Raw genomic sequence first — 12,196 nt, 5'->3', positions numbered from 1 at the left:
TGGGCTGGGCTGGCTCAGGCTCAGCCAAGTGGGTACATTAAAACTGCCCTTAAAGTCCTCTACAGGACCTCAGGAGTCTACTTGCTGGTGACCTACTTACTGCCTTTAGCACTACAGCCCATGCAGCTCATCAGAGAAACATTAATTACATCTCGTCCTATCCTCCCAGATAGCCTCATCCCTGTTCTGTCATTGGAATCACCTTGGGAGGAGAGAAATCGGTCCCAAAGAGCTCCACGGGATGCCTTGACAATAAGTATTTATTCATAAGTTACATTTAAACATAAATAATTGAGCAATAAAGAGAATAGTCTGCTCCCAACAAAAATAAATAATACACAACATTGATAAAATCCAATCAGATAGAATGTTCTAACAAATACAGCAAAGTTCACAGACTGGATTTGTGTGAAACAGCTGTACAGAACATTCCCAGCATACCAAAGGAAAATAGTGCAGTATTATCTGTACATCCATCACTCCCCGGGCTCTGGGAGTTGGAGGTTTTTCTCACTCTTCTCATTCTTTTAAAAATACTTTTTCAGCTTTCAAGTGGACAGATGCACCTGGAGCACTTTTGGGACTGCGAAGCAGCCACAGAGACTGTGGAGGTTGGGCACTGCTAGGACTGGGGATCAGCAGGGCCCAGAGCAGGGCCCCACACCCAGCAGGGGCTGCAGCAGCAGCTCAGAGCCCCCCAGCAATTCCAGCTCCTTCACCTGGCAAGGGCTGATCCTGCTCGCAGAGACAAGCGCCGGGTTTGTGTCTGCAGGATCCCATGGAGACTCCCCCCAGAAAGCTCTGCAGAGCAGGGAGGAGGAGGAGTGTGCAGTGAGTGATCTGGAGCAGGCTGGGCACTGCCATCTGCTCTCCATGGGATGTGACTCCGTGGCTCTGCACAGCACAGGGAGCAGGAGCTGCCAGCGTGAGCAGAGCCCTGTCTGTGGGCTGAACCTGCTCACCTGAACAGCACAGAGCAGGTCCTGGCAGCTGGGAGTGGTCACAGGGTCAGTTTGCAAAGCAAAACAAAGGCAGGTCTGTGTGGGCCACGAAGACTGAGCAGTGTGAGCCAGTCAGCCAAGGCCAAACTGGGGTTTTAGCTAATGAGCTCATCAACTGCTCCCATGAACTTAAGTTAAGGCCATTCTCCTAGCCAGGAACCTTATCACTTTAATCACTGCTAAATACAAACCCAAATGTTTTAGCAACATGAGCTCAGACACATTCTCTTCCATGTTCAAGGCAAAGACAGGGAGTCCAGGACCATGCTCCTCCAAGGACCCAATCCAATGCTTCCAACAGTGGACCTGGCCTTGCCTCCATGGCAGCTTCTGGCAGAGCACACAACGTGCATCCAGGCTTTAAAGGTGCAGTAAGTCAAAATATAAATGTTGCAGTAGGTGAAATCCCCCCTTTCAACATCGCAAAGATGAAGACAGATGTCTTCTAGAGAGGGAAATAGAGAATGCAAAAAGATTTTGTCTAGAAATACAAAGTGAGTGTAACAAGGACTATCAAACGCCAGCCTCGTCTGGTGAAGGGAAAGTTTGGGTTTTAAAAGTCTGTTACCATCTCCTCACTATTTATTACATTACATGGAAGATGCAATTAAAACGCCATTGGGAATTACAGTGCAAGGAATGCTCCATCCAGTGGCTCCCAGCGAGGCCCTGGGGACAGCCTGCCCATGGTCACTTGTTCTCAATCAGTGTCTGCACTTTGTAGACAAGGTCTCTGGCTATCCTCAGGATCTCCGCAGCATCGTGGTGCTCAGCCATTTCTAAGAGACACAGACAAAACTGTCAGCACCACCTTCCTGCCCTGGCACTGCTATTCATGTAGCATTAGCATTAATTAATTAGTGTAACAAGCAGCAATGCCAAAGAGTTGCAGGGGGTTGGTTTTGGAGAATTAAGGACAGAAGAAGTGGATGAATCCCTTGTGCTGCAGGTCCCAGCATTGAGACTCAGAGCTTAAAATGAGCAGCACCAGACAGCCTCAAGACCAGAGAAGGAGCAAAGTCTCATTACTTTCTATCAAAATGGCTCTTACCATTAAAAAACTTGATGATATCAGTGAAGTCCATGTTGTTATCACGGATAATCTCTCGATAAACTTCCACAAGTGCTAAGGCAATGAAAAGGACAAAATGTTCTGAAGAGATGTGCTTTGCTGCCCAAATAACTTCCCACACTGTAAATACATCCTCGTACAACAATTCTGAATGGGAATAAACATTACAAGAGCATCTGATTATTCAACTGACCATGTCCCCCCCCCAGCCAATGTCTACAGGCCTTACTCAGACATGAACAGAACCTGATGACTCCTCATTTTCCTCTCCCCCTCTCCTCCAGCCAACTCCTGTCACTTGTGCACGTAAGGCACGGAACTGGCTTTAAAGGACAACTGCCAGAGCCTGGAGGTGTGGTGGTGCAGAGCCAAGCCCAGGAAGGTACCTGAACCACAGTGACCATGTGAGAGCAGCACAGGGGGTGTTGTACAGGGCTGCGTGACAGGCTGCAGGTCTGACCGTGTGTCCAGGCGTATCTCAGCTCTGCAGTGGGCCTGTCAGCACCAACCCTGCTGGAGTGTGCTCGTGCAAGGATCCTGGGATCCAGGGCGCTCCCACACGATACAAGGCACCTCACTCAAAGTACAGCAGCTCCTGAGCTATTGCTGAGCTGCTCCTTGCTATCACAGGGATTAGACAGGGGGTATCAAAGCTTACAGGAGTGGGACCACCTTGAGCAAACAGGCATTTGCACTGGGCAGGAATTTGCAGCTCCCCTTTCTAAGCTCAGACTCATTCCAGTGCTGTTTCACCTCAGAGCTGCATAACCTTTCCTGGCTACAAACTCTTCAGTGATCCCAGCTGCCATTCACCATCCTGACAGACACTCACACCAAAACACAGAGCTATTGCAATTCTAACTCTAAACTACAGGCACAGAACATTATTACCTCTTTTAAAGTCAAGCAGGAACCAGCGATAGCAGAAGTAAAAGTGAGTGTAATCTCCATTCTGGTGCATCAATTCAAAAAGTTCTGAGTCCAGAATCTAGAATGGAAAACATCAGCTGTCACGATGTGGTCTGAAAGCAGCCACGGTCAGAGGTGCTGGACTCCCACTCTGCTCCTCATCCCAGAGGATGGTCAGAGCAGCTGATCAGCACAGGAACAGCCCTTTACTGTGTGTGCCAGTGCTGTGACCTGGGTGCCCTGGCTCAGTGCTGGCCTGAGGAGTCACAGTTGATCTTCATGACTTTAAAGGTCCAAGCAACAAGGTGAAGATCCTACTGACTCTGAACAAGTGGCAAACGTCCCTCCACCGTGCCTCCATCTCTGCCCTCAGGCTGTAACTCTACAAATCCACTTACAACTCCTCCTCCCCAGCTCTTAAGTCACACCTGAACCCCGCTCCTTAGAGCTCCTGCCCTTCACTGGGGCATCAGGTGAGTCCTGAGCCTCTGCCACAACCTTGTCTTCTTTCAGATACCCTTAAACCAGATTCACCTGGATGAGGGACCGCATGTTGGCGAAGTGTGTGTCCATAGCACCTCCATTGGGGAAGTTCTGGCTCATCCTCTTCATCAGGTGGCTGAAGCAGCTGTAGGCCAGCTGATCTGCAGGGACAAGGCAGACACTCAGTGCTGGCAACTGTGGGACTTCTTGAACCAAATTAATGGAACTGCAGGGCTTGGGAAGAACAGGGTCTTCCCCTTTGCTGTTCTCTTAATCCCAGGATTTAGACGAAAGAGAGGTTGGTTCCTGACTCTGGACCATTTTTATTAGTTATGTGTCAAAGAATCCAGCCTGCAGTTGACTTTTCAGTGTCAGCAACTGCCAGAACACAGTAATTTTACTAACTTGGGTAAAGTAAATGTTATCTGTCTCAACAGCCACAGGTGGAGAAAACATGAACCAGGAGTCACAGGTTTGATTTTGCTGGTGACTCAGCCCTGGTTAATGCAGACAACTCCTTCTGAAATAGCGTTTCTAAGGAAAGACCACACTAAGGATACCAACATATCCCAAAGGAAAACCCTTCCTACCATTGTCAAGAATAACCATCAAAGGAGCCAGGAGGTCACACATGCCTTGGACATAACCAACTTCTAGGTGCTCCCAGACATAGCTGTGGAAAGAAGAAATCCTTGTATTGAAGGCTGATTCCATATGTGAGATCAAATCCTAAGCAGCTGCTGGAGGTGTGAGTCTCAGAACCTTCTGACACTTCCCAGAATATTTCACAGCCCTTTACTGTTTGCTGCCTGGATAAAGAGGCCAACCCTCACACACATGCCTTGCATCTCAGTGGTTTGGGAAAAAACAGCTGACAAATGCCCAGCAGTCTATGGAAAAAACCTGGGCTTTTGGCTTTTGTCTTCTGCCCTAAGTGGAATTTTGCTGTCTTTTCCAAGTCTCAAAGTCCATGACACTTTCTGCTTTAAGTGTGTGTAGCTGAACCACCTTCATGGCAATTTGCATTCCCAGATGGGAAAACAACTTTCTATCGTTTCCAGCTGCTGTCAGTGGTCAGACACTGGTTTGATTTGGGCTGGATTTGTAGATACAGACTTTCTGTCTACTTACACGTGTCCCTCAGCACTGTCTCTGGGCACAGGCACTGTCACCTTTACAGCATGCCCTCAGAGCATGGAGGCATCATCCTGATCAGGAGAAACCCAAACCTCAGAGTACATTCAGAGAAGAGTTCTCTAAAATAGGGTCGGTCTCTTGAGAAATCTTCTCAAATCTGCATTCCAAACTTGGACCCATGTTCTAACCTGCCATCCTGCCTGCTCCTCCTTCTGCCAAGTTTTTTAAAATTCATTAGTGAGAATCCTTATTGACTGTTATTTGCATTTTATTATAGTTTATAGTTTATGGATTGTGACAGAAATGTGAAAGTAGTTGTGTTTACAAGCTCATTACCTGCACATGACATTTCGGAGTTTCTCCAGGTTCTCAGCAGTAAAATACCAGTAATTCCGGTCACATCTCTGGACATCTTTATCAATTCTGTGCAAATTTAAGGCAACAGTGTCCAATAACTCTATCTAGAACAGAGAAGTTTGAGTTAGGTCTGCCAAGTTCACAGCATTCCCAGGACCCTGTGCAGATTTGCACTGAGAATCACCAAACCAGAAACAGTACAATTATACTCTAAGCAGATGAGGGCATCGAAATACTCAATTACTGTCAAAAATGCCAGGTAAACCACATTTGTTTTCACTGGGGAATGTGCCAAGCCTGTCCTATTTCCAAATGGTTATTTTCAGCTAAATAACTTCAGCAGAGAGAAGCAAAAACTATGCTGCTGTGTGACAGCAAGAGTAACAGAGGTGGTGGCACCCTGAATCTAGATTTAGGTTGTGGTTCGGTTTGGTTAGATGGGGGTTTTAGCTTGATTTAAGTAACACTAGAATTGTACCACATTGTTTGTCTTGCCCTCCTGCTTAAGAAAAACACCCGAATGTTTCTTGCTGCCTTATTTCCAATCTAGCTCAAAATCCAGACAGAAAGATTTGGATGCAAAAATGCTCAGTTACCATCCCACCAGGTGTAGTTCTAATTTGGGATTCTCTCTCATTAAATCCTATCTGAAAAAGTACCAGTGTTTGCTCAGAAAGCAACAAGAGAGATGATGGTACTTCAGGTGTGACCTACTGTGTAGGACGCAGCGCAGACAGAAGCGACATCCATTAAATAATCCACCTGGGAACACAGCTGCTCCTCTGAGACAGAGTCCTGGGACTGCAGCACCCCTGGCTTGGCTCTCTGCACGTGGGGTGTGCCTGGCTCAGTCCTTCCCACCTCAGTGCCAGCTTCTTCCTCGGCCCCCTCCTCAAAGGAGCCGCTCTGCCCGTCGTCAATGCTGGACAGGATGCCCGAGGCCACCGAGTAGTTCCTGGAGGACGGCAGCCCCGAGTCGGGCGAGTCGAACTCCACGGCTGCCGGGGCTGGCACCGCCGTCAGCGCGGGGTCCTCCTGCCCTTTGGGGTCCTGTTCCACTGAGTCCGTTTCATCCACAGATATAAACACCTGGGACATGCAGAACCAAACACACACTTCAGTAGTAGTGGTCATTTCCTCTCTGCTGGATCTGCCTAAAGGACCTACGAGGAAGAGATCAGGAGAGCTCTTCCTCTGCTGACAGGGGATCTTCCTTCGTAGGGGAACCTCAGAGCCCCTTAGGCATGTCCTGCTTAAGAACAGCTCTAGACTACCCAAAATTCAGAGCTGCTCTTCACTCTTAACGTGGAGGCACCACAGCTGTAATCTCTGCCCAGAGTTCAGGAGCTGTGCTAATCTCCATCTCTGCCTCCTGGGGCTGCACCTCTGCAAATGCTGAGCGCACTGCCCACTCCAGATGGTGAGTGGGAAGGGAGTACCTACATCATTGCTGATGGTGGAGTCCCTGTGGATGAGCCGCTGGACGTGGCTGTCGATGCTGCTGCCTGACGAAAACTTGGCCAGCGTGGCCGAATGCGACTCCTTCTCTCGCTGCTTCACAATGACCTCACAGGCCTTCCACTCAGCCATCACCTTCTGGTACCTCAGAGCAATGTCTGCGTCCACCTGCAGACAGAAACACGTCCTGAGACACTGCCCTCCTTGCCAAAAGGCACTGGCACTGGCAGGAAACAGGAGGAAGAGGTCTAAGGCAGGTCCAGGTTCTCAGGCTGAAAAGCCCAAAGGATGCCGAGGCCCTCCTGCTGCAGCAGCACATCCCTGTGACTGGAGAGAAGTAGTCAGGTGTTGGGTATTAACTGCAGGGAATTAATAACACTGCAGGCACCAGAAAGGATCCATATAAGCAGGCGTATACACTATCAACAGCATTGTGACAGTGACACAGAACAGAAGATGTCATGTGAAACCTCACACAGAAGTCAGATGCAATCTATGGAGTGAGTGCCACCTCTAACTGCATCATCCCTGATTTCATCACACCTCCTTCCAGCTCCTCTGTTCCAACACTAACGTAGCCCTTGCAAAGAATTCCAGGTCAGAGGTTTATAGATACCAGCCTGTGCAGTCAGATCCTGGGAGACACTCTGGAATCCCAGCTCGCACAGCCCGTCCTGTGGCTGCACTGTGCATGGCCAGATCCTCCTGCACTGGGCACCACAGGAATAAAACAGATCTTTGCCACTGGTGGCTTTCTCTTTTGAAAGACAGCCACAGAATCCCCCTTGAGCTATTAAGGGACATGTAGCAATTTTACTACTCTGTCACTTGTCAAGAGCTGAAGAGAAACCACAATCGTGAGCTGGCTCCTGGTTCCGCGCTCCGCTGGCTGAGCTGCTACCCGAGCGTTCATGCTAAGAGCTGCAGGCTATTTGTCACTTGAGGTAGCTGTCGAGTCATAAATCATAAAATACAACAGTTAGTGGAGGGCTGGAGGACAGCCACATCTGGGAGTGCAAAAATACTATCAGAAAGCAAAGATGATAAATCACCTGCAATGACTTCAGTTAGGGACACAATGCGTTTCCTATACATGCAGGTGTTAGGGCTGTTTTCATGTCACTCATTTAACAGACTCCTACACTCAGTGTAAAGCTTCAGTCTCCGACAGCCCATTCCTTTGAGGAGTCAGTCATCACTCTTGTTTACTACTGGTGTTGAGTAGCTCATTACAATTCCAGGTTAAGTGTGGAGCACCCCTGGATTAGTAGGGTACAAACTCAGGGAGAAAAATCTTCTTTAGGAGCCTGTGTTCTGCAAATCAGATCTTTTCTATCTTGAAACATCTCTGTATGAATTTACTGTAATTCCTATCATACAGACTCCAGTATTTATCTTGTCAAATCTCCTGTGTTCTAGCTATACACATTACCTTTGAAGCTGGGGCTAGCATCCATGAGAGATGGCTTCACATCTCCCACTCTAAAAACTAAGCACCTGGGTCCTTTGGTTCAGTTCCAGACATACCTTCTATTTCTAAACATGCATCATAAATCTGGTGGTTCATATACCTGTGGAGATCAGAGACAGCAAAATGCAATCTATGCAAGAAACCTCCAATATCCTGCCTTTCTTGAAAATCTGAGATAAAAAAGAATGGAGCAGTTCCTGATGTACACACTACAGCTAGAAAATCTATAATCTACTACAATGACTGGATTCAGGGGGGGAAGAGTCTGGACTGTGACCCAGTTTGAACACTGAAGGGCTCTATTTCTCCATCTGTGTTCAGAACTGGCTTTTAAAGATTATTGGGAGGCAAACAACTAAAATTGCCACAGCAATATTTAGTAAAAAGAGAGCTGCTTATAAAGTGCCCCATTTGCAAGACACTGATTTGCCCATGGCAAGGCTCGAGGTCAGGCTGCCCTTCTGCTCTGCAGGTGCTCACAGGGATATAAATTACCCCCTGGCATATAAAGTAATTGGGAGTCAGCAAATGCCAAATGTTTTGATATATAAACCACTCCTTATCAATTTAATCCAGAACAGAATCAGCTACTGCATGAGTGCTACCTCCCTGGCAATAACACTAACTGAAAAGCAGATTAATGTGTTAATTATATTCCAGGGCAAACCTCATTACTGTTCTATCCAGTTCAGCCAACATTTGGGTGATGTCACAGAAAAGCAATGTTTTACCACCATACACAATCCAGACCTTCCCCACAGGGCAGGGTCCTGCTGCAGTCCTGTGGCTCTGCAGGGGAGAACATCCCATTCTCTCAGTCAGGGAGAACAGTGCTGTCACTGCAACCAGTGACAGCACTGAGTAAAATTCCCAAATGTCAATGTCTCCCCATTTTATAAGCCACAAATTTGTGGACACAGGGTGTGCTCAGGGCACATGCATGCCACAAGGAGAGCTGAATGCAGGTTCCCTGACTTCAAGAAAGAAAGAACTCCCATTTTAGTGACTTTCAGACATTAAAACATGGTATCAAACCCCCTCTGCTTGCATGTGTTGCTAATGTTTTCAGTAGTGCTTTTCCCTTGGGAATATTAAACAGTAATAAAGACCAACGGTTGCTATCCAGAAAACAAATTCTGCAAATGTAACTCAGATTCCACGGAAGCCGTGCCTACCTGGTCCATCTCCTTCTTGGCCATGCCAAATTTGTAGTGACCTAACAAGAACGGCCACACTTCCTTCCGTATCTCATGCTGGACCCCGCCATAGTAAACTCTTCTTAGTAATTCCAGTTCCTTGTAGTTCTACAGCGGCCAGGAGAAAGAGGTGTTGAAGGCAATACATCTGTATTTAACTCAGCTACACTCAGAGTCACTTCACACCGAGTACAGAGACACTGAAATGCATGCAGGGCACTAAATAAAGTCTGCAGCTTGATTCAAGCCTTTAGGGCCTTAGCTCAAATCCAGTCTAATATAGGCTGTCATGCCCTCCATGAAAACAATCTAATAGATCAGTTGCTTTGGTATTAATTTATATCTTTGCCGTCATCAGAGAAGCAAAGGAGAGATGAGACTGTAAGAACCGACTCACTCTCACTAGCTGAGAAGCGACCTTGTGGTCCAACACCTTTAACATTTCTTGGGGCCCATTCCAGGTGATTCCCTGCCCAGTGCAGCAGCGTGTGGAGCCCGTGCACCAGACACAAAGGGGATGTGTTACTGACCTTCTTGTCCTTCTGGTACTTGCTCCAGACCTCCTTGGTGAGGCCGGCGGCGGCGCTGGCGGGTCTGTCGGGGGGGACGATGCTGTGGTTGACCAGCGCCGAGAGGTGCGTGCGCACCGTGGACAGGTGCCGGCAGTGCGCCAGCCCTGCGGGGACACCGAGGGAGCAGCTCAGCCACACAGCCCTGCCTGAGGGCAGCCTGGGGACGCCCAGGACAGTCCTGCCTGAACTGAGCTCGCACTGCGCCGCGTGAGAATGGGGGATCACAGCAAAGATTAAACAGATCTGACAGAGACCAGCAATGTCCGAGCTCTGCATTACGCTGCCATGTAAAACCACATTCTGTCTTCACTGTGCATCACTCCTCCCACTGCCAGCACAAAACTCACAGTACTGACACTGGAGTCACATCCACTCTACTGCCCTGAATTTGAGGTCAGACTGCTTTCTAAGCCAAACATCCCATGTTGTTTAGATAAGCATATGGACACCACATGGGCCAGATATAAGAAGCTTCACTTACATCCATAAAAGGCTCTGGAAATTATCTGCCTCTTCATGCTTTCACACAACATCTTTAGTGGAGTTCTGTGGAGAGGCATCAACAGGACAACAGCAGGTCATGAGGACAGAGAGCATCAGGAATGTCATGCTGATCCCTGCGTCCTACACACAGCAATTTTCTCTGCACCAAGACTTATTTAGTTAAAGGACACAGTAATAACAAACTACACTTTTAAAGCATTTCCCCCACCAACATTTTGGCCCCAGACAGATTCTCCCCTGGCACACACAGCCCCAACTTGCTGCAGGTGCACTGTAAAGGTCTGTGTCAAACTGAACTGCTGCCCTTCATTCAATTGTTAATGACTTGTTAAAGATAACGTTTCCAGAGCTAAAGTATTTTACACTAGACAAAAGAACTGGAAGCAACTGTTCTATCAAAATGTGACCTGAGCATAGTTTAATAGGTTAGTTTTAATAAACTAAATTTCTTGCTGCCTAACTTCAATTTTTATGTTAGAAACTACTTGAAAATGGTTACTTGAAAATTGTTACTCTTTGTCTTGAGTGCTGCAACCACTAAAACCTTCCTGCTTTTACCTGTGGCATGCACACAGTCCCTGGGTAAGCTCTCTGCACAGCTTGCTCACCGGTCATGGATGCAGTTGCAGCAGCTGGGAATGTCGTAGGGAGAGCTGCCCGTGGAACAGGAGATACAGGAGGAGCCCTGGCTGCAGTGCTCCAGCTGCCACGACAGCAGGTTTGCCCCAAAGCCTTGCATCTCTATCATCTCACTGGTGTCTGTGGAAAAACCAAACAAGACAGAAGGACATCAGCCTTTTCCCTTCTCTCCCCCTCTTCCTTCTGTGCATCCTGATGGTTCATGCTTCACTTCTCAACAGGCTCTGAACCTGGATTCTAGAAACAGGAGAGCAGCATCCTCAGAATCACTGCTCTGGACCTGCTGCATGCTGTGCAGGGTCCCTTCCCAGGAAGCCAAACCCCTTCACCATTTGCCCCTCTCTTGCCCATGCACATCCCAGTTCATGTTTCAAGAGAATAGAGAAAAGGGTGCTGCAGGAACAACTAAATGGTTCTTGTGTAATACTATGGAAATGTTATTTATGGCCAGAAGAGATCATCTAGCCCAACCTTCTATTTCATTCAGGCCTCAGAATTTCATTTTGCAGTTCCTGGAATCAGCCATGGAACTGCTGGTCCAGCCAGAGTGAAAGTTGGAGCATGAAAGAAATTAAGACAAACTGAGTCAGTTACTTTCAGAAGATGCTTCTTTCCCCCTCAGAACCAGATCCTAAAATATTTAGCACAAAAGGACAGTTCCAGTCCTGCTAATGTCCATACTGTATTTATAAAAGGATACTCTACACAGGAGTATGTGATCCAACAGTACAATGCAGCTTCTGGAGTTATCCCTGCTCCACCAAATCTATTTGCCTTTTTAACCAGCTTCAGGAAAGGCAACGCAAAAAAATCAGCAGCTCCCTTCAGAAAGCTTGGCTTCAGCTCTTCAGCCTTCCCAGCTGGCATTTGAGCTTGTGGGGTTTTTGGTTTATAATAAATAACTGGCCTTTCAGCTCACCCATGATTAAAATTAAGGCAAATACAATAATGTATGCATAAAGTATGCCACTAAATTAACAGTTACAAGCAAAATTCAGTCCCCTGGGCCGTGCTTTTAAAACAGGTATTTGTTGAGTGGTGGTGGGGGCAATTCCAAACCATCTCATGCATTTTAAATCAAGGTAGCACAAAGCATTTTAGGAGTGCCTGTTAGAAAGTGGGCAGAGGTGAGGGAGGAGTGAAGTAAACCCATTTGTTAACAGAAAAAGCACAGGCTCATGCGGAAGCAGTCATGTGTGTTTCATTTCACAAAACAAAGTGTGATGCAAAAATGCTCTTCACCTTAATTCTTCAGGAAGGAGCTGAACGACCCAGTCTTTATTGCAGCTTCTTATTGGGTTCAAATAAAAACCACTGGATAAACATTTTTACATCATTAGTTTTTGCCTCCCCTCTATAGACAGGAAAAGTGGGTTTTTCAGTTTTAATTTTTTATT

General features: G+C 47.2%; 1 protein-coding gene across 7 annotated transcripts in view; it reads right to left on the bottom strand.

Moving 5' to 3' along the window:
- Positions 1-242: 242 nt before the first annotated feature.
- The window catches only part of SGSM2 (small G protein signaling modulator 2), a 38,928-nt gene continuing 26,974 nt past the window's right edge, over positions 243-12,196 (bottom strand). For 5 of the 7 annotated variants that reach the window (XM_042026512.1, XM_042026514.1, XM_042026517.1 and 2 more), the window contains 12 exons: positions 10,769-10,919; positions 10,138-10,202; positions 9,615-9,760; positions 9,064-9,192; positions 6,403-6,585; positions 5,674-6,048; positions 4,939-5,063; positions 4,056-4,138; positions 3,517-3,626; positions 2,965-3,061; positions 2,053-2,220; positions 243-1,780 (listed from right to left, as the gene is read on the bottom strand). In XM_042026512.1, the coding sequence (XP_041882446.1) occupies positions 1,692-1,780; positions 2,053-2,220; positions 2,965-3,061; positions 3,517-3,626; positions 4,056-4,138; positions 4,939-5,063; positions 5,674-6,048; positions 6,403-6,585; positions 9,064-9,192; positions 9,615-9,760; positions 10,138-10,202; positions 10,769-10,919 (1,721 nt within the window). In that variant the 3' untranslated portion in view covers positions 243-1,691. The remainder of the gene's footprint in view (positions 1,781-2,052; positions 2,221-2,964; positions 3,062-3,516; positions 3,627-4,055; positions 4,139-4,938; positions 5,064-5,673; positions 6,049-6,402; positions 6,586-9,063; positions 9,193-9,614; positions 9,761-10,137; positions 10,203-10,768; positions 10,920-12,196) is intronic. The other 2 variants (XM_042026516.1, XM_042026515.1) reach the window with 2 other exon arrangements.

Source organism: Corvus kubaryi, unplaced genomic scaffold (genome assembly GCF_017639235.1).
Source record: "Corvus kubaryi isolate FWS band 111438036 unplaced genomic scaffold, C.kubaryi_AGA036_p1.0 37284, whole genome shotgun sequence".
Taxonomy (NCBI): domain Eukaryota; kingdom Metazoa; phylum Chordata; class Aves; order Passeriformes; family Corvidae; genus Corvus; species Corvus kubaryi.
Note: the sequence above shows the minus strand (reverse complement) of the source record. Positions and strands in the feature narration are given on the sequence as shown.